At 39.0% G+C, this 23,096-nt stretch overlaps 2 protein-coding genes across 4 annotated transcripts in view; one reads left to right on the plus strand and one right to left on the minus strand.

Annotated features, from left to right (window-relative positions):
- Positions 1-16,554, plus strand: part of LOC109036027 (uncharacterized) — a 34,395-nt gene extending 17,841 nt beyond the window's left edge. The window contains exons 2-4 of the mRNA XM_019049930.2: positions 14,219-14,457; positions 15,245-15,404; positions 16,244-16,554. Of these exons, the coding sequence (XP_018905475.1) occupies positions 14,219-14,457; positions 15,245-15,404; positions 16,244-16,403 (559 nt within the window). The 3' untranslated portion in view covers positions 16,404-16,554. The remainder of the gene's footprint in view (positions 1-14,218; positions 14,458-15,244; positions 15,405-16,243) is intronic.
- Positions 1-23,096, minus strand: part of LOC109036026 (neuferricin) — a 30,152-nt gene that overhangs the window by 1,106 nt on the left and 5,950 nt on the right. The window contains exons 3-5 of one of the 3 annotated variants that reach the window (XM_072303491.1): positions 21,400-21,586; positions 19,347-19,585; positions 14,879-18,740 (exon numbers count right to left, since the gene is read on the minus strand). In XM_072303491.1, coding sequence (XP_072159592.1) covers positions 19,390-19,585; positions 21,400-21,586 — 383 coding nt within the window. In that variant the 3' untranslated portion in view covers positions 14,879-18,740; positions 19,347-19,389. Of the gene's footprint in view, positions 1-14,878; positions 19,586-21,399; positions 21,587-23,096 lie in introns of those variants that run through there. The other 2 variants (XM_072303492.1, XM_019049928.2) reach the window with 2 other exon arrangements.

Genomic DNA, 23,096 nt, shown 5'->3' on the forward strand with positions numbered 1-23,096 from the left:
ATCGCCATTGGCTATAAGCGGCTATAAGAAATTGTGTAGAAATTCGTGTGCTTTGGAAATCATTAAGTTTGATACGGATCTACCTTAATATTTACAAAACACACATTATATTTTCCTTTAAAACATATTTTTTTTTCATCAATTAAAATGAGAATATTCCATACAGAGTGAGCAAACATTTCAAAATCATGAGTGGAAGGACGCTGACTCCGCGAGATTAAATATTAGAGCATAACACAAAGCGGAGCGGCGACGCACTGGAGCCTACAAACCTAACAGGGATACTTCACGCATTGCGCATTGCGTGAAGTATCCTTGTTAGGTTTGTAGGCGCCAATGCGCGTTACGCGCTCTTTGCCGCCCGCCTCGCCGCAGCGTGCCACGGCGCGGTGTCTGAAGCAACTATTTCACACCAGAGGTATTGCACAGTATCATGAGAAATTGAAGGCGCTTCAACATATTAAGAATTACAAGCATCCTTCAAAAGTAGGGAGCTTTCCTCGCAAAATAAATCAAGATACTACGGCACAAAAAGAGAGCGGTAGTCCAAAAACTAACTAAGTCCTAGTATCTGTAATTAGTAACGTTTAGCATAAACTTTATCGTCTGGCTGTTGCTTAATCGCCATCGGCTATAAAAGGCTATGAGAAATTGTACAACCGGCTACAGAAGCTATTGGAAATCTTACATCCGGCTTTAGGTCTATAGTATTTTGGAACACACATTCTACTGCCAATTTTTACCAGGGAAGGTCTTCGTTGCGAACGCCCTCACGAGCCATTTTCATTGGTTGAACTGATCAGATCAATCGATTTATCGTCAAAATAGTACGATCTGTCACTACATCTAACGTCTCTCATTGGTGCCAAACTGTAGCACTGACCTACGTTTATTGTTCTAAAACTTTTGAAGCAGATCGGGCGCTGATCAGCTCAGCGGAAGTAGAAGAAACATAGCTGAGCAGGGAAAAAAATAAACCTTGTTTTGATAACAATTACCGACAAATATTTATTGACGAATTATTAACCTATTCGAAAGTTTTCATAACTTTGTAAAACATATTCATGGAAAAAATAAAGAGACGCAAAAATTGTCGTACACCGAGAAAAAAGATTGGTAGAATTTACCATTCCTTCACACTGTACTTTACACAGCGTGAATTCAAAGTCGATTCTGCCAAAGGAATGGTTACCTGTACCAGTATATAGTAACGCTTACCTTTTTCTGGCAGAATTGACTTTGAATCGACGCTGTGTGAAATACAGCGTGAGGGATGGTAAATTATACCAATCTTTCTTCTCGGTGTACGAAGATTCACCTACGTAAAAACTGATGCTGATCTTACATGGAAAAACAAAACAACTAAGACGAGCTCGAGGCTCAACAGATGGGTTATGCGTTTTTGCAGTTTTACCATCATTAATTGGACGTATTTCTACCAAACAGACCTATGTGGAGGTGAGGAATATGGGGTGTGCTCGTCGAAGCTGCATAAGAAGCAATGTAAAAGTGGGCGTGATTCCTTTTGAAGAATTGGAAAAGCGGGATTGTACATTCTATCAAACAGACCCATGTGCCAACTGAATGCGGAACTCATGAGCCGCGGGCATGACAAGAGAGCGTTGTGGACAGGGCTCATTAGTTAAAGACACGGATCCGCGGATCGGAGTCTCCATCGTCGCCGCTGACGTCACTGGCGCTTTATTATTCTCATTTATTCTTACGGCCAGAGAACTAAAGAGCACACCCCATATTTCTCACCTCCACATAGATCTGTTTGGTAGAAATACGTCCAATTCACACATGAATTATGCATTCTGACGCATTTCTTTCTCGACACATGCTTTCCCTTCCCACGTTAAATCAGGGGGAGGGGGGGGATGGGAAACAGACACAAACAGCTGCATAGCATGATAGCGATTGACGCTTTTGCCAAAGCGGAAGGCGAAAGAATAGCGTGACCATGAGCGTTTAAAACATGGGTTAGCGGCGTGACGGCGCATCTTTAATTCCAGCATTTACTGGCAGTGCCGCAGATTCCCGACTCCCGCTCATCATCAACAGACTTCCTAACTTTTCAGCCGCTTTGTGACGTCACTCAGGAACTCCGCTTGGCGCCATTCGGAGCGACGCCTCCCATTGTGTAGTCCTTGGGGCAGAGACAGTGATAAACGCCTAGGGGGGGGGGGGGGGGGGGGGGGGGGTGTACGGTGGAATGCCCTCGCATAATTTTTTGGCGGAAATCAGTGCGGAGAGTGGTTACTGGAGGATCTACCTCTCTGCCGTGCTATGGTCCAGTTACACGATCAAATTGAGCCATCAAATTGAAGCTCTGATTGGTGGAAAAAGACCTGAGGTGAGGATGCGACCAACGAGAGGCCCAATTTGATCGTGTAACTGGACCTCTGGGGAAAAACGCCGTAGGAACATTCAGGCGTTGCCATATTTTCTTCGATAAAATACGAATTTTCCCGGAAAATTCGGGATATTTTTCCTCAAATTTGTCAGACAATTTTGTTGGCAATTAAATTTAAAATATCTGGAAATTTCAAGGAAAAATAGCCACAACTTTCTTCAAAAATACATTTGTTTATTCGGGGAGATTTGGCAACTCTCGAATGCTCTTACGGCGTTCTTCCTTTGCACGGCAGACTAGGATCCCTCCATTTCCCTTTCGTCTCCTTTGTCTACAGCTTTGTCTATCAATTTCACTAATGAGCCGGCCGACTGTAGGAGCGAAACCTCAAACCTCTTTTTCCAGGTTCAATCTTGAAGTAAATCGGTTCCTCTCGGTTGAGCTTCAACTTGCTCGTGGCTCGAGGTCGGGTTTTGTGCCCTGGCGGCGGAACTAAATTTCGGGTGCCGGTGCATGCCTGGCATTGCACGCGCGTGACCCACCGTGATTAACCGACTCGGAGCGCATACATCACTCCAACCGCTGTCGTAAAAAACACGCCACCGTAGTAACGTGAGCCTCCATTCGCCTACGCTCTTACACGACCCAGGGCTCACCCCAAGGAGGGGATAACCTCTTTCGCTCGACGACGTCCAGGTGTAATCGTCGGCCATACGTGAAAACGCCGAGTGCATTCCGGTTTTCCGGTTTAGCTTTACAAAGTTTGAGTGTGACGAGCCATCGGGGCCCACCGAGGGGGGGGGGGGGGGGGGGGGGGGGGGGGGGGGACGAGGCCATGAGGGCATCCGGCACTGATCCTCGTACGCTGAGCTGAGCCGAGACCAGCGCCGCCGCCGTACAATGGGGCGAGTCAATGCACTGAAGAAAAATTCTCGGCGTTTTTACCAAGGTCCGTTGGTACCTTTACCATCTCACTTTTTCACCGATTATTGGTAATTTTACCAAGACGGATTGGTAAGCTTACCTAAAAACCCGTATTTTCACTGTATTTTTCAGGTAAGAATACCACTTTTATTGGTAATCAATTTCCCGTTACTTTGCCATTTCATCTCGGTGATTCTACCACAGTCGATAAAAAATACGGGCGTTTTTACCAAGGTTCAGTAAAATTACCGAGAAAGTTCGATAATTTTACCAAGATTCCTCGGTAAAATTACCAATTCCGTGAACGGCAATTTTACCAAGAAAAAACGGGGATCAAATAGAACCCTGAATTCTTGGTAATTTTACCCTTTTCTTAGTAAATACGCCAAGATTTTTTTTCAGTGAGGATGAATCGGATCGTCGCGTCGTCTCGGTCGTGGCCGCTGACGTCACTGGCGCCTTATAATTCGCATTCATTCTTACGTCCCTCGACTAACGAGCACACTTCATATTTCCCACCCGCATACAGTTATCTGTTCGGTAGAAATAACGTCCATTTGACATCAAAATTTTCAGTACGCAAAATTTCAAGCCCCGATAGTTGGTTCTACTGTGCGCTGCTGCGCCGTGACACGGTTCTCACGGTCGTTGTTGGATTTGTATCGTCTCACATGAGGACGTTAGAGCACTGCTTGGTAGAGGAATGCCATATCGACGGTGAAACTACCAAACCACGTATCTCGTTTGCGGTGTTTAAAAATCTACGCTCACATTTAATTTTTTTGAAGTAGACCAAATCAATATCATTCCTTGAAATTTTCACAGAATTTTCTCCGCACAAAGAGGAAAAATCACAGAAATTTTCAAGACTGGATGTTAAGTAGTTTTTCATTTAAAAAATAAAGTATGACAGGAAGTCTGCGACGTCGCAAACCGAGATACGTGGTTTGGTAGTTTCACCGTCGATATCTAGAGTACCTGTATAGGGAGAGTAGCGACAGATCGGTTCATGGAGGGCTTAGGGCCCAAAAGTGCAGCCACCCTTCTGAGCAACTTCTAACACACAAAATTTCACTGCCAGCCTACAGATTTCAATTCTAACCAAGATGGCTAAGAATGTACATAAATGAGCGTTCTTTCGCAAAAGTAAGTAAATTTATGCAAAAAGTAAGCCAAATACATGCTTTCTAAACGACGGTTCGTAACAATTGTATTTGTAAATCGCTCTGGACATTCGAAATTCATAGGTTGGCTGCCCTTTTGGGCCCTAACTTTATTCGCGGAGGCATCGGTGAAGGCCTGATGGACTTTCGGAGTTTCAGATCTGTCGCTACTCTCCCTATACAGGTACTCTAGCCATATCTGTACCCAGAACAATATATTTTATAGATACCGTGCCGCTGTCTTTCGCCAATATAGTGTTCAGGTGATTCGTCAAGCTCAATTGACGTGGTGGAACTGGCATGCGATATATCGCATCGATTAGGTTAAAAATCTCGGCAGATTTTGAATTTTTAGCAAAAAAAAAGACGATAGCCCCTGCTCATGAGCCTAAAGAATCATTCTAAACCCGAAAATTGGCAAAATTCAGAGAAATGAAAGCAGAATAGTGTTTGGAAAAAAACCTCGAATTCGATTCAGCTATTGATTTCTGTATAGAATGCGAGGTTTTTTTCCTAACACTATTCTGCTTTCATTTCTTTAAATTTTCCCAATTTTTGGGTTTAGAATGAATGCGCAGGGGCTATCGTCCTTTTCTTTACTAAAAATTCAACAACTGCCGAGATTTTTGACCTAATCAATGGGATATATCGCATGCCAGTTCGACCACGTCACTTGAGCGTGACGAAATCACCCTGACAAGTTCAATCATCGCAGTAGGCGAAACGTAGCGTTGAATTCCGAACTAAACTTTTGCCTCACCCAATTAATTTGCTGAGATTGTTGGTGTGGGGTCTCTGTCTGTGCCGCTCTCTGATTGGCTCCTTAGTTTTTAGCTTTTCATTGAGCTCTTAAGGACCGGTAAGGATAAGCCCGACCCCGTATCGCAGGGTAAAAAGTGTGACTTTCGGTAAAAGTATCCATCAAACTTCGTCAAGGACTTGCTTCAAAAGTCTAGAATAAAAACAATTTCTATGGCGTCTGAAACTCAGCTGCAGACGGAAATAGCCCGTGATAAGAGAAAATCTTACTCTGTAACACATATTATCATACTGCCATGCTAAGGAAGAACGCCGTATGAGCATTCGAGAGTTGCCGAATTTCCCCAGATAAAACACGTATTTTTGAAGAAAGTTAAGCATATTTTCCCTTAAAATTTTCAGATGATATAGATGAAATTGCGGACGAAATTGTCTGAAAAATTAGAAGGAAAATATTAGCAACTTTCCCAATGCATTCAACTTTAATCGAAGCAAATTTGGCGACGCCTAAAGGTTCATACTGCGTTCTTCTTTAGCACGGCGGCATAAGAGAAACGCGTGAGGCGCAAAACGCTTACAGGTTGGACCGCGAAGCTCTCGGGGGTGTACCCCCTGATTAATGTTTAAGAAGGCATCTGTAGATGATGAATGTCTTTTTTTATTATTATAAATATTCCTTATAGCTATAAAATTGGCTCTGCACGATTATTATCCGAGCCTTTCCTGAGATTCTGTTATTAGTCCATATACAAGTATGATGATAAGTACATCATGAAGTATGATCTCGCTGCAGCGGCCGTTCTTCCAATCAGGGTTGCCACAGAATGTAGAAAATGAAATTCCCTGACATTTCCCTGACACATTTTGGTGAAATTCCCTGACAATGGAAGATATGACGGATGGTTAAGAAGGCATAATTGAAAATAGTTTTCAGGCATTTCTGGTTCAAAATCTCAAACCCAATCTAGAAAGCAAATGAAGGTGATTTGACAAATTTTCCCTGACATTTCCCGGTTTTCCCGGACTGTGGCAACCCTGTCCAATATGAAAAGAGAGAAAAAGGTTAATTTTAAGCAGATTGCTTGGGACATTCCGTCCAATTACTCATTTTCCAGCAGAAAATATCAGTAGGCGAGGTATGAATCACCGCATGCCTCCGAGTTCTGCTAATAGGGCGGGAGACTTAAACGCTGGAGTAGAAAAAAAGGCGTCAATTCCTGCGGATTCATCGCTGGCATTCAATTGCTCCTTCGTCGAATGATTTGGACTGAAGAAGTCAAGTCTTTGCGATTTCATTCATTCAGGGTGTCTACCAGCTATGAAAAACCAAAATTGGGGACTTTCAGAGACTTTTAGGGGTGTTTTTTCAACAAAATCTGGGACTTTTCTCCCAAAATAGTAAGGGAAAGGAAGCTAGTTAGAGCGTTAAAAGGCGCATTTTATACGACCAGTTTTACAAGGCATGTTGAACCGATGAAAACATACGAAAAACCAAGCAACACTTCAGTTTTTTATTCCTGTTCTTAGCGCTCCGCCGAAAATTTGAAAATGCCGGTGTTCAAGACGATTTTTGTCATTTTTTGGGTACTTGAACTGGAAAATTGGGGACTTTCGGGGATATCGGGGACACCCTTCCAAAATCGGGGATAATCGGGGACATTGGGGACTTTTGGGGACCGATTAGACATCCTGTAATCGATGGCATCGCTCGACAGGTTATCGATCTAGGTTGCTCAATAGATTCGCTGATCTACTCACTCCCCTTCATTCGACGACAAACACTCTGCAACTCTGATCAACTCCGAGAAACAGTTTGATCATGTTCACAAGTGAAACTCGCAAGTTGACGTCGAAGTCATTTCTCAATTTAAATCAATGGCCAAAAATCGATTCTTAGCGTGGCATGGCAGCCTGCAGGCAAATAATTGAAATCGATAGACAAAGCGATAGACAAAGAAGGAAAAGAGAAAACTGAGCGATTCTTCTGGTGGAACCGGATGATATAGGTGTACAAATGGATTACCTATAAATTTTGCAATAAGGGACCACTATTTCTGGCCCGTTTGGGAAAAAACATATCGTCACCTTCCAGGCAAAGTATCACAAGCGCCATGCGACGTTTAAAAATTTCCGCCGCCATTTTATTTTTTTACAGAGAAATTGTATAACGAAGCTGTCTGAAAATTTCACTGAATTTTATTTGTGCTGCCGATAAAATTTAGTGAAATTTCCAAACAGATTCAACCAACAATTTCTCAGTAAAGAAATAAAATGGCGGCGGAAATTTTTAAACGTCGCATGGCGCTTGTGATACTTTGCCTGGAAGGTGACGATATCGACGGTGAAACTACCAAACCACGTATCTCGTTTGCGGTGTTTAAAAATCTACGCTCACATTTTATTTTTTTGAAGTACACCAAATCAATATCATTCCTTGAAATTTTCACGGAATTTTCTCAGCACAAAGAGAAAAAATCACAGAAATTTTCAAGACTGGATGTTAAGTAGTTTTCCATTTAAAAAATAAAGTATGACAGGAAGTCTGCGACGTCGCAAACCGAGATACGTGGTTTGGTAGTTTCACCGTCGATATATGCCATTGGTTTCCCTGTGCAGATACGTGCTTTTATGAAAGAGCCCAAAAGAAGTGGTTTCTTATTGCAAAACGTAATCCAAACTCGAAAAAAATGTATTCCCCCATAATTTACTTCCGTTAGTACGTCCAATTCCTAATATATTGACCTCAATTTTCAACATGGTCTTGATGGTGGGAAACGGGGGGCGGGAATGGGGAAAACTGAAACATCGACGTTGGCTAAGGAAACAGTCTGATTGCTGATTTCTTTGCCTGATAGCATAATTTCCCAAGCATCAAGCTTCAAGGATTCAATTGCGAGAGCGAAGAATAAAACGAATTCTCACAGATGTTCGTTCTTAATGAGGACGGCTATCGAGGATTCGACCCGAGACTTGTTGTTTATTACACACGTAAGTTCTCGTTATACTCATTGAATTGAGTCGTCACATTTCGGAACTTGAAGAACGCTTCAATTAAGTGGAAAAAAGTTAAGAACTGAAAACGAAAATCCAGCATACACACACATATGAACCAGTGGCGTGACGTGTTTCGCGATATATCGATTCATCTGCCATTTAAACCTATGGAAAAGGATCGATTAACAGGGTGATCGCAACGAACACCTTGATAATCGATTCTTTACCATAGCTTCAAATGGATAAATATCGATAGTCGACTATTCACGCCTCGCCACCGAGATAAACCCTGACGACCGTATAGCTTCATGCTCAAAGGGTTGCTTTAAGGGGCTCATATGAGATGGCACAACGCACTAACGTCGAAAATACGATAATACGCCACTGAAAAAAAATTCTCGGCGTTTTTATCAAGGTCCGTTGGTACCTTTACCATCTCTCTTTTTTTACCAATTATTGGTAATTTTACCGAGACAGGCTGGTAAGCTTACCTAAAAACCGGTATTTTTACTGTTTTTCTCAGGTAAGAATACCACTTTAATTGGTAATCAATTCCTGGTAACTTTGCCGTTTTATCTCGGTAATTCTACCCCAGTAGATAAAAAATATTGGCGGTTTTACCAGGGTCCAGTAAAATTACCGAGAAAGTCAATATTTGTACCGAGATTTCTCGGTAAAATTACCAATTCCATAAATGGTAATTTTACCAATAAAAACTGGGATCAAATAGAACCCTGAATTCTTGGTAATTTTACCATTTTCTTAGTAATATCACCGAGATTTTTTTTTTCAGTGGACACGGCGGCCGCTCGCTCCTGCACCGTTAGCACGTCGAGATCGAGATCCACGCAACGGCAAATTATCTGTAGACACCGATCCGAGAATCGCGTACCGACTACACTGCCGTGCTAGGGAAGAACGCCGTATGAACATTCGAGAGTTGCCAAATTTCCCTTGATACGACATGAATTTTTCCAACTTCGCGAATCGCCCTAACCAATACCAACACAAGTACTAACACCAATCGATAGGAACATGTAGCTATTTCATGACGAAACACTAGAGAGCGCCGATGTAATAAACCGGAGGAATTCGCCTTGCAGCGGTCCGTTGGCGGATTAGAACCATTAGGCTGTCACCAGCGTCGTTAACCCGGGTAACAATATAGGTACTTAGTAGGCGTAAGTAGCATTACGGACGGAACGGAAACCAATACGGCGCGCTCAAGGCGACACCCATTCATAGCTGTGCTGAAATCTTCATCGTTGCGGATGAGGATGAGTCGACGCACGGTGGTGCGAGTCAAATCGAGAGGTCCACCGGAAAAAAAGTCGCTTGGATCTAGAGTCCAGACACTTAAAAACGTGGACAAGAAAAAAATTCTCTCGATTCAAGAGGATTTTCGCTTGGTTCGAGAACCAAGCCTCTTAATTTCAGCGGATTTCCTTTCGACTCAAGCAAAAATCCGATTAAATCAAGAGTATTTTTTCTTATTGTCATTGTTTCCGAGAGTCTGAACTCTAGATCCAAGCGACTTTTTTTTCCAGTGTAGGACGAAATGACATTTTTTTTACTAAAATCGCAACTTTTGATGTTCATCTCGTCACATTTTAAATTGCAAGGGGTGCTATTCTGCAGCTGTGCTAAGGAAGGACGCCGTACCTATCATACGGCCCGTATGAACTTTCGAGAGTTGCCAAATTTCCTTCGATAAAATGTCTATTTTTGAGGCAAGATCTGAATATTTTTCCTTAAAATTTTCAGGAACTTTAGGTGAAATTGCGAACAAAATTATATGAGAAACTGGAAGAAAAATATTCACGTTTACCAGGAAATTCGTGTTTTATCAAAGGATATTTGGCAACGCCTGGAGGTTCATACGGCGTTTTTCCATAACACGGGAGTATTGGAGGAAAATGTTACGAGGAAACCAATGGAACCACTTTTAGAGCGCTTCAAATTTTTGTATAAACGAAGTTGTAAGCGTTTAAAGTTTCCAAATTTTGTCCTACCTCTCCTATTGACTCGATCCACTGTGCGACAGTCAAGATGCCGTGCTAAAGAAATACGCCGTTTGAGCCTTTAGACGTTGCCAGATTCCTTTCAATAAAACCCAAATCTTCTTGGAACGTTGTGAACAATTTTTTTCGAATTTTACGAAAAATTTAGTTCGGTATTTGATCTAAAATATCTGAAAATTTCAATGAGAAATACGAATACCTTCCTTCAAAAACGCATGTTTTATTCGGAGAAATTTGGCAGGTCTCGAGTGTTCATACAGCGTTTTTCTTTAGAACGGCAGCATGAAGTTGCGCAGTGGCGGATTTCTCAAGTTGACAATACCGCGATTCACAAGAAGGACGACATCGCGATGGATTCCGACACATTTCACCGGAGAAAATCCCGAAAATGGAGCTCTTTCGTGTGTGAGGATTTGCGACTTAAGTACATTTTAATGCGTAACATTTCGCGAGAATCACGATGGTGCCGCTGATTCTCTCAGAAAGGAACTCCAAAGCTCAGAAAAAGCTCCCCGGCTGAGGAATGGAGGGGATACCCCACGCTACCCTGAGAGTCCACTTCTATCTCAAGTTAAACGCTCCATGCAAAGATAGGGAGCAAATACATCGGCAGAGGGTTGCTGTGTTTTCAGTTTTGGAGTCCCTAAACGAAGTGGCAACTCTGTCAATGTCTTTGCCCCCTGTCTTTTCATGGAGAGTTTAGCTTGATATAGAGGTGGACTCTCAGGATAGCGTGGCAGATCCCCTCCATCACGGCCACAACTTCGAGAGCTTTTTTTGAGTTTTAGCGTTTATTTCAGAGAAAACCAGTGGCACAATCGCGTTTCTCGCGAAATTTTACACACGAATCAGGGTTTGTGTTGCAAATTCTTGGCACATGCAAGGGCTCCATTCTCAATTCTTTATATCTTTCTCAACCACCTACTTCAACGAAATAATTATTTTCGGCGGAAAACCCACTGCGCGTCCATCCGGTTTGGCTCATCATATGGACGTATTCCTACCAAACGGAACTATGTGCATTATGCCGTGAGCCCTGTATTGCATATATTCTTACGGGTATCAGGGCTCATGTCTTAATTCACATAGTTCGTTTGGCAGAGATGCGTCCATATCCAGGTAGGCGAGTCGTTGAATTAATTAAAGAATCACGTTTCACCGCGGAAATTTTTTGATCCTAGACACGGTCTTAAAATCATCATCTGCGACGCGGAAATGATTTTAGATAAGCATGCAAAAGGAATAATACTAAAGTTGTAATGCAACATTTAATCGATAGAAAACATTTGGCTTCGATCATTCCTGTCGAAAACGTAGATTTTTTTAGACTTCGTTATCACTTCTCTTCATAGGCATGCTATGAATACCTGAACACACTCCTAGATCCGACATGAAGTTACTTATCATATAGCTTCAAAAAAAAAACTGAGGTTACTACGGCATAATAGGTATTTGCATCGTCGCAAAGCAAGATTAGATTTTCTATCGCTACACGACCGATTGTCGTATACCATGATGTAGGTAGGCGAAGCTCGCTCATCACCGTAGTAGCAAGAGTGACAAGATCTAGCGCCTGATGCCGATGGTTACATACGTAGTACAGGACCGTAACGTCTGTTGCATTTTGCGTATTTGAAGGCGTGCTGTTAAAGTAGAGGACTTTCCAAAACTGAGTAAATATATGGCATTCCTGATTTCCTACTCTGAAATTATTACTGATTGTGAGCTGAAACATCGAATTCGAGGTTGCCATATTTGCATACCGCGCGCATAGAGACTGCTACGGAACGTTTATAGGGCGCAATTTGACTCACGTGGACTTTTGTTTTCTCATGAGCGGGAGGTTTAAATTTACGCGTCAAGGAACATGAGACATCTTAGTTACGATCCGCTTTCAGTAAATTCTGTTGCGCGAATCGTGTTCTATGAACTTTTAGTTGAGAAATATGTACCAGAATGCTTGGGTTCGTACCTTGTCTACTGGTCCATTGTAAATTAACTTCCTTTGAAGATGAAAACATTTCATCATATGAGCCCTATATTTTATTTTTCTCGTTACATAAGCTCTCACCGACATGAACGTACCCTATATCCCCTGAACCCATCAGTTTAAAATGAGGAAAAGAAATTTCAGCTTTAAAAAAAGGAATTGCTCCGTCGAGCAGTTAAAACACTAGAATTTGTTCGTAGCGCCTTGATACAAGTGATACAATTATTCGTACTCTATGGATGTCCATGTTGCATCAACATTAATTGAAGGCGCTCTGGCAGTGCTTGCCTCCGATCTGCGTGTTGTTGCAAGTTGCAAGTCCCTGGCATGCTCCATCGACTTCGTTCGTAGTTTCTCGAACTATGGAATGTAATTCAATTCCAAGGTTGCGACACTGATAAAATAAATTTAATATTTTCAAGAATATGATTTCCATGTAAAAATTTCAAGATAACTTTTAATGAAAATTTCATAGTCATATCCTTGCAAAGTATTCCACTGTTGTGTCAATGTTTTAACTTGGGAATTCAGTTACTTTCCTCTATCTAAAAAACGACGAACGAAGCTGAATGAACATGTCGGAAACTTGCAACAACGCACGGACCGCGTTACTACGGAGGCAAGGAAAGCCAGAGCGCCTTCAATTACGGTTGATGCAACATAGACATCCATAAAGCACGAATAGTTGTATTCTTGTATCAAGGCGCAAGGAACAAATTCGACTATTTTAACTTCTCTACGGAGCAATTCCTTATTTTTTGATAGCTAAAATTTATTTTCCTTTGTTCAGACTGATGAGTACCCTCGTAGCAGTGGCTGTTGAGAAACGTTGTAAAAAACTCGTAAATTTTAAGAGAACTTAAAGTTTAGTTCAAAACCACTTGAAAATTACGAAAAAAATACGTTTCCTTTTAATTAAAATAACACTATTAAGCGCTCAGCCGATAGGCAGCGCTTTTTGATTTCGACTTGCCTCTGAGTACTAGTATACTAGTGCTAATGCGTTTAAATGGCGCACCAGCTCATCGATGTGGAGGCTTTTTTTGGGGGGGGGGGGGGGTCCATTTTTAAAATAAATAAAGCTGTGAAAACTGTATTTTATGCGTTTAACGTAATGCGCAGGTAGTTTCGATCGTTTGTCTATAAGAAAATTTCTTAGCGGTAGAGTAATTCTTATCAAAATTGATCGTTGAACTCAAATGAAGCCTAAAAAAACGCGCCTGATGAGCTCAACGGTGAGCTCATTTTTGGGAAACAAAAATACGCGTTTACGGTTTCCTTGGTAACCTTTGTTTGCTATCAGCTGATGTTTTATTTCCATTTCCCAGCCAAGTCGACGGAGTTTATACGTCCTTTCTTCACTAAATACATTTACTAATACCTGAGCGCTTTTCTAATACGACTGTATTAGAACTTTCCTGCTTGTTTTTTTATTTAAAAGAATTCCTCCAAAAGGTTTCTTAAAACGAGTATTTTAAGAGTTTTTTTACTTAAAATTTACATGTTTTTTACATTTTTTTTAGACAACTTTTTGTAGAATTTTTTTTAAGAGCCATTACTACTAGGGTAGTGAGGGATGGGGGAATTCATGGTACGTGTTGAGAGCGTATTTTACGCAAATAAGGAAGTCCAGGGCTCAAATCTTCCGTGAAGTTTTCTTCTTTGTGGGAAGAAAACTTTGCGAAAATTTCAAGGAATGATATTGATTTGTTCTCTTTCAAAAAATTAGGATGGGAGCAGAGATTTTTAGACACTGTAAACGAGATACGTGGTCTGGTAGTTTCACCATCGATACATGATTTAATTTTTTTATGCTCAAAAAACTACGACAAACTTTCTTCAGGCAAAAAGTAAAGTTCTAAAAGGTAAGAGGCTGCAATTTTGGGGGGAAAAAATATACATCACAAATTCTACCTTTAGCCTCGATAATTTTGTTTTTTTCAAACTTTTACACACGCTACTACTTTTTTGGCACTATTTTCATATGTTTTGTTTGGTTTGTGTTTTACAGTAGACAGGGAGAAGAAAAATTAGCACTGGATATGCTGAAATCAGTGGGGAAGGCCCATAGGATAGACTTCAAAAAAATGATGAAACTGATGCGCCAATGTCATGAATTGGACGTTGATGTCAAGGATTTAATTAAACCCAGCAACAAGGCTCCGAGAGTTAGTGATACACGGACGACAGTATCATCAAGAGCCCATTCGAATGAGCGCACTTCAACACTCTTCAGTGGGATTATACCAGGTGACGTTGTGCCAAAATATGCACCCAAACCGTACCAATTAAATTAGTGGTCCATCATGAACCATTAACATCATTTTGAGAAGATTAGTTCGAATTTTCTTTACCTGGCCATTGTTTTGCACAAAAAATTTTGGAAAGAATGTCAACTTCCTTAACATTAAAATACTTAATATCAATGAAACATTCTTCGTAATGTAATTAAGTAAGAGACTGTAGCTAACTATACCACAGTAGTAAATTTACAATTGTTCAAAATTTCACAAATAATTTTATATCAATAATAAAATTATTCTTAATTTTTTCCATCAGCTCTTATATCTGCTGCATTTCACAGCTGTAAGTAATTTTGAAAAAATGTTTAATAATAGTTTTTCACGGAATTTGTATATCTAAGGCTAAGAGTAAAAAATATATACGATGGTAGCGGCACTTACGTCTTATTTATTTTTTTGAAAGAAGCTAACCGACAGTTTTCTTTACAATTGTCTGTAAATTTTGAAAAATTTAACAAAGTTGCAGATATCGAAATACTACATTGGAGATACTTGTTACTTTACACATTGACTTTATCAATTCGATAAGGGCATCCAAGCCTACACACTTAACAAAATTATTCTGAGAAGTAAAAAAATGCAGTACCAGCTAGCTGAGCGACTCCATATGTTTCGTAGGAAAATAGCCATTCCGATGATAAAACAAATAACTTTAAATTAGAATTTTAAGGTTTGCGTTAAATTTTACAATTACATGTCTGTCCACATTAAAATCAATGTTTGATGTTTTGCAGGAACACTTTGGTGTGGAACTGGAGATTTAGCTGAAACATACTTTGACCTAGGTCAGGATAGGTATCTAGACAGGTGCTGTCGATCTCATGATTTGTGTCCCGTCAAAGTGCAGGCCTCTAGTACCAAATACAATATAACAAATAATTCAATTTATACTAAGTGAGTATCACTCCAATAAACTCTTATAACTGAAATGCGTACCGCAATCTTGGAAAAGATGGATTAAATTTTGCAATTAGAACAACAATTTCTGGCTCAGTTTAAAAAAATGTATGTACCATTAGTTTCCCTAAAAACATATGTTTTTTCACGGATGAGCCAGGAATTGTGGTTCCTAAATTGCAAAATGTAGTTCAAATTTATAAAAAAAAACTCTCAAGATATGCCAATGACACAATATTATAAGTCAAAGCTCAGCAGGCTGATTATTGAAATTGAGAGACAAAGCGATAAACAAAGAAGTCAAAAAGAAAATGGAGTGATCCTTTTGGTGGACACAGGTGGCTGCAATGGACAAAGGAGGTACGTAATAGACTAACTAACAGGAACCTGCAAAGGGCCTTATAGTTAGTGTATCATTTTCCCTCTTAGTCTAAAAGACTTATTTGCTCCAAGAAATAGTGAGAAGTTCTCAAGGATAATGGCTTTATGAAAATTTTCTTAAACCGTTTTTTTTTGTTGTGACTGATTTGAAGTCTTAGAAATTAAACATGTAAAATCTATTCTACTTTTTCGACATTTCAACAGATAATGCATTCCTGAAAACGAAAATAAACAATCCACAAGTAGAAGTAAGAAACCGGTTAAAGCTTTTTTTTTTTAGAAAAAAAAGAGGGAAGATAACCAATTGGGATAAGTTCAATAGTTTTCTTTTCAAAGATAGTATTAGAGGAAATCGAAATTTTCTTACGAATTGTGATGGGTTTGGTAACAAAGGCCTCACATTATCTGTGCCACAAAGTCTTTGCTTAAATTGCATTTTGACTCTTAATTTGCAGATCTCATTGTGATTGTGATAAAAATCTACTGAACTGCCTGAAGAACGCTTCAAATTCAAAAGCCGACTTGATGGGAAACATATACTTCAACATCATACGAGTGCAGTGCGTCCAAGACGGGGAAAAAGGAAAATACTTCAAAACAAATGCTAACTACTGATTCGTTGAATTTCAAAAAGTATCCGCAAGTCTAGGTATATCTTGACCAATAAAATTTGATGGAGTTTTATACTTGTCGATGAATTGAAGTGCTCGGTTATTTGTTGATTATGACTGTTACATTAAAGGAGGGTTTTGATATTTTCCCAAAACGTGCAGTTGTTTTTATTCTGTCCAATTATGCTTTTCTTTTATCTTCCTGTAGATACGTATCATTAGCTTACACCATGCAAAACAAGGGCTAAGGATCAATACCACCTAACTGATAATTTTGGCGAAAATGAGTTAGCTACTTCGCCACATTTTATTTAAAAAATATTTATAAATATATTCAAATAAAAAAATCTTAAAGTACTTAGCTTCAAATAAAATGAAGCAAACATACGAACAAGTGTATAAATTATCACATCACGCTCATAAATAAGTGTCAAGAAAACTTAACGTACAAACAACTTAGAAACGCGAAAAACGAAATTCAGAAAAACCGTTAATTCGTACATTGCACCTAATTTATATTAAATTATACTCTTAATACTTGTCTAACAAAAAAAAGTAAAAAGAGGACGCTTTCAAAGTTACATGGTAGTGCATGGAGCAGCTTTGTTTAAAAATACTATTTTAAAAAACAACAAAAAATCCAATTTGCAGTCCCGTATTTTTTTGAACCTCTGATTTTAGATTAAAGTTCTGCTTACCAACATTGCAATAATTATTGAGGTAAAAGGACTGATGTTTCAGGAAAGCATTAAGCACAAGTGATAAGAGGGATGGACGGATGGGGAAATATTTCCAAGGTAAAACAGTGCAGAGGCCTCAAAAATATTAACGGTAGGGAATTTCTGTCTTTATCCTTTGAGAGGGAGAGTTTCTTTATATGAAATAATGCCATTACTTTGCCCATTACCAGTCAATAATAAGAATAACAATTTCAAATTGTTTGTTTTGACGTACGTAGAGATAAGTTGTCCAAAGGTGGGACTTTTGGGCAACTCATCGTATTGAAAATACCTACAAGGAGTGTTAGAGGATTAGGAGACACCTTAAGTGAGTGGATGATGCAAAGTGCGAGCAAGAAGTCAGTCTCCCTAGTGCTCAAAAATAGTGATACAAACAGTTGAGAGAAATAAACAGGTAAGAAAATAAAGAAAGAGCTGATATTTTTGTTCAGATGTCTCATTAGATCCCTGAAATTGAACGGAAAGAAAAAAATTTCAGACAAAGATCCGTCCCGATTAAACCAGTTTTTTTCTCTTTTTTTTTTCTTTTTTATCATCTTTTGAATGTCTAGACAACAATGACATTATAAACGATATTTTTCATCCCTGAGTCTCAAAAATCAATTTGTCACCACAAGCCATACAATTGCATACATGTGTATGAGACAAATCAATATGATTCCCTAGCAGTTATTTTTCCTTGTAAATCATCATTCGTGGTGGATGATGATTTTGTGCTTATTTTAAATGGGCCAGAAAAGAATTTAAAAACAAAGTTCTTAAGGTGATTCGTCAAGCTCAAGTGACCTGGTCGAACTGGCATGCGATATATCTCATTGATTAGGTCAAAAATCGCGGTAGATTCTGAATTTTTAGCCACAAAAAGGACAATAGCCCCTGCGCATGAGCCTAAAAAATCATTCTAAACGCAAAAATTGGCAAAATTCAGAGAATTGAAAGCAGAATAGTGTTAGGAAAAAAACCTTGAATTCGATACAGCTATTGATTTCTGTATCGAATGTGAGGTTTTTTTCTTAACACTGTTCTGCTTTCAATTCTTTAAATTTTGCCAATTTTTGGGTTTAAAATGATTCTTTAGGCTCATGCGCAAGGGCTATCATCCTTTTTGTCGCTAATGATTAAAAATCGGCCAAGATGTTCGACCTAATCCATGTAATATATCGCATGCCAGCTTGACCGCGTCACTTGAGCTTGACGAATCACCTTAAAAGCCTAGTAGCTACAAAATAAAAAATAACGGTAAATCTATTAATATAGATACAACCTTATTTTCCGACATTAATTTCCTATTATACTTAAAACCCTATCTTCTAGTAATGTATTAATCTCCAAAGAACGTTGTCCATGCTCTGCTTTGAAAGTTACCCAGGAAATTTGAATCAGTATCACACCAATCTGGAGACAAACGTTTCTAAACCTTTCGATGATTTTTTACGAGCAATTCGTGAAAATATCGAGATTTTTAGATACACCTGTTTCTAAGGTTACAGTTAACTGGTATACATTATGGCTGGCAATTTTTAAACGAAGCAATGAACTTCCATTTTTCCACAAGAGATCAATGCAATTAAAATTGGCTACATATCACAAGTGCATTGCTCCCCAAAATGTAGGAGTAAGTAAGTAAGTAAGTAAGTAAGTAAGGCCGGGCTGGCCGGCGAGGCGCCCTCAAGGGGCCAAGGCAATTGGCAACTGCCGTCGTGCACCCCAAAGTTGGACCGTGCTCCTTAACTTAACTTCGTACTATTGACACATTGTGTATCCTCTATATTCCCGTAAGGCTCAGCAGCCGTCTGATAGCCAACGGAAGGTCTTAGCAAAGACTGTGGCGGACGCTGCAGAGCACGGACTTTTCGGAGCACGGCCATGCCTCCACCGAGTTGGACTGTGTTGTTGCAATCTACACTGATAGGTAGCGCTGGCAGTCACGCACACTACGAGTGATTACCGATTTTTCACAACCCAGTCGAACAGTGCAGACAGATTACTTACTGGGTGACTATGTCCCTCCCGCACCCTGTTGCCTCGAAGGGTCAGGGTATTGGAGTGGCATAGTCATCCACAGTCACGATGACTGATATTTGAGTGTCCTCAAATATCAGTCACCTCCGGGGATTGAACCCGGGACCTCAGTGTTGGCAGAGAACTGCCTTGACCACTACACCTCTGTGGATGACAAAAAGTGAGGTGCGGGAGGGACATAGTCACCCAAAATTTAGGAGTATCTAAAACAAAAGGCTAAACATACCACTAGTCAATGACAATGCATGAGGTAGCTTTTGGATCACAGTTTTTGTATTCTTCAAGATTCTTGTCCCTTAAAGTTCCTTTTTGCACTATCTCCTTCTCCTTACTGCGTAAGTTGATGCATGCGCAGCGAGGTTTCGTATCTCCTGCAGTGTAGAGTTTACGTGGGACTCCAACCCAATCTCTCTCGATACCACCACTGAAAAAAGAGAAAAAAGGTTCGCTGTTGAAAGGATAACCTGACAGATCTACTTTCATGCGAAGTCTGTCTTACAAGGGGAGGCTACCGATTGTCCCCCTCAGATCGGGTTCAAATTTGGCAGAGAGGTAGAATAGGTTAATATAAGAACCCGTATTTTTTTTTAGGTGCCAATGCCCAGCCGTTTTTAAGTTATGAATTTTTGAAGTTGCCGTTTTTTCGTGTCAGCGACCGCTCAAGTTGAGCCTACTGTGCGCGCACCTTTTAATGCGATCCGAATGTCGCAGTGTTCATGCGAGACAATTATCCAAGCGGTAGCGCGCTCGTCTATGGTGCTGCAGGCTCGGAGTTTGATACTTGTTCCGTGAATTTAATTTTTAAAATTGATTATTTTGTTTTTTAATCGCTTCATCACAAGAAATTGTAAGTCACCTTGTAGACGTTGTGATGCTAATTATGTTTTTTTTCCTTTTTTGTCAAACACTCATTTAAAAAAAAAATAAAAAATAAAATATACATAAAAAATAATTAGAATCATAACGTCTACAAGGTGACTTACTATTTCTTGTGATGAGGCGATTAAAAAACAAAATAATCAATTTTAAAAATTAAATACACGGAACAAGTATCGAACTCCGAGCCTGCAGCACCATAGGCGAGCGCGCTACCGCTTGGACAACTGTCTCACATGAACACTGCGACATTCGGATTGCATTAAAAGGTGCGCGCACAGTAGGCTCAACTTGAGCGCGTCGCTGACACGAAAAAACGGCAACTTTAAAAATTCATAACTCAAAAACGGCTGGGCATTGGCACCTAAAAAAAAATACGGGTTCTTATATTAACCTGTTCTATCTCTCTGCCAAATTTGAACCCGATCTGAGAGGGACAATCGGTAGCCTCCCCTTGTTAGCCTATCTAAAGAGCAGATATCTTTTACATAGTTTTTTTTGGTGTTTTTTTTCTTACATTTTCAGCTTTTTTCTTTTTAAATTATTATTACATTTTTTCTACATTTCTCCTAATCAAGCCTTTTTTTGATATTTTGCAACTCCAATCACTGGACCAAGGATCAACTTGGGACCTCTGGATAGTGGAACAGGCTATAAAATCACTACACTACAGAGGACTCACATTCGCAAATGGTTCACATGAAATGGACCTAGAACATTGTTATGATCGATTCGACAGAGGATTGACCACTTCATGAGATCAGAATTTTAAAATAAAACAAGCCAACATTAAGCATTGCCTTAACTGATGTAATTCATACAATTAATTAATGTTGAATTTGAATTTGAAACTGGATATCCTTTTTGACCGCAAAATTTTTTTGAAAAAAAAATTACTGAAATTCATGCCAAATACTTCATGATTTTCTGCTGTTCTTTTTTTGACATAACATCAAAACTCAATAACTTCATAAAAAAAATAATAAAAAAAAAAAAAAGCATCGATCAAGTAAAGATGAAACTTTTATAATGCTTACCTAAATTTTAGGATAAGTTGGAAAGGGCTTAAATTTAATTGAAAATGCTTAAAGACTTCGATTACTGTTGTACTAAAAAAGTAAGTGAGAAATCAGTTTTCTAATTTATAAGTGTTGACAAATTCTTTTTTTTTTTACAAAATAAGTACTGTCCCTTGAAACTGAAATTTTTTTTTCGCAGGAAATTCTTCAACAAGGTTTTTAAAATTCTTCTTAACCCTCATTGCTACCAAAGACGCAGCATTTGAATATCAATTCAAATTTTTTGATGTTCCTGTGACTTCCTGGGGAGCTCCAATTATAGAGATTGGATTATTATTTGCACCTTTTTTTTGAGCACCATACACGGGTCCCAGTTGATTCGCTCCACTCAACATTGCATGGGGGAAATTTCTTCTTTTCCTCCAACTCAGCATCTTGGTCTATTAAGGCTTTTTCAATTAAACCTTGAATCTTGAAATTATAATCAGTTGGAGAACCAGTTGCATCATAGTATCGGCCAATCAGTTTTCCTGGAATAAAAATGAAAGCACAACTATAGGCTGGCATTCAACTGAAAATAATATACAGATTATTGCAGATGCTGCTACCTAGGCACATAGGTTGTTAAACAGTAACAATCCGCCAGCTATTGTGCGTTGAATTTTGTATCCTGATGCTAGAAAGCAAGATGATAGTGAAACTGTAGAAATAAGTATCTCAGTTTTCAGCGCTGCAGACTCCCTGTCACACTTTATTTTCTACATGGAAAACTACTGAACATCATATTTCGAAAATTTCAGTGATTTTTTCTGCACTTCATAAAAAATATCCTGGAAAACTTCAAGCCATATGTTGGTTTGGTCTCCTTTTAAAAGCTAAAATAGGAGCACAGATTTTGAAACTCCGCAACCAAGTTATGCATCTTTGCAGTTTCTCCGTCAACAAGCTTTCTGAGCACAATGTATTAAAAAATCTCCAAATGCTGACGGTGTGGAACACAGCCATGCCAAAAGTGAGAAACCAACTATCTTCATTGCAGTGTTTTAATATTTTCGCTCTTTTTTCATTTTTTTTTTTTTATTAAGACAGGTCAACTTTAGAGTTTTAAATTTATATCAAACATTCTACCAACAGAGAAGAAAAATCAAGGAAGTTTTCAAGAAGTTACATCAACTAGTTTTTCAAAGAAAAAATACAGTATGAATGACAGTCTGCAATGTCGCAAATGGAGATACAAGATTTTGCAGTTTGGCCACTGATATGCAACAGCCAAACAAATGATAGGAAACGCATGTGAGAAAGCCAAAAAATTTGCCCTTTAACATTGCTTTTCTCAATACTGGCACATAGATAGTTTGATTTAAAGAGGTCATCAGGCTCAGGAGGTCGTTATGACTAAAGAGTCCATACATTCTTCTTGAAACTCCCAGATGATCTAAAGAAAATTTATGATGCAAAAAATTTTAAGGCGAAATAAAAAGAAATTCTAATTATCGGCGAGTACTATGAAATTAATGAGTATACTCAGGATTGAATGTTAGTTTGACCTACTACAATGTGATTCAATTCTTTCCCCTACTTGATAAATGTATTAAATATTAACATGAAACTTGACATATTTATATTAGCCTTTTTGTGCAGAAACAAACAAATAAATAAAATAAAGAATATAGAAATTTAGCCAGCATTGAATTCCTTGGTATTGTGAGCGTAATAATTTTCCCTCTCATTTTACTGTTTCGAAGTGATTAATTAGAGAAGCAGGTAAGTTGACAATGTACAGTTTTTGCACTATTTGATTCCTTTCCTCCTTTTTTAGAGGCTGTTTAAGTGGAGTCGGTTTTGCCAATTCCTTAATGTAAAAATCAAACCACTTATGAACCATTTTATTACGATGCACTTGATGGATTTTTAATTTTTTTGTATAATTCCTTAGAACGCCTTCTTTCATTTGACATGCAATCATTTTGAAATAAAAATTTGAATTTTGATAGATTTTTTTATGGATATTTAATTTCTTGTCTTCAAATTTTGAATACT

The sequence above is a fragment of the Bemisia tabaci genome, chromosome 8 (assembly GCF_918797505.1).
Source record: "Bemisia tabaci chromosome 8, PGI_BMITA_v3".
NCBI lineage: Eukaryota > Metazoa > Arthropoda > Insecta > Hemiptera > Aleyrodidae > Bemisia > Bemisia tabaci.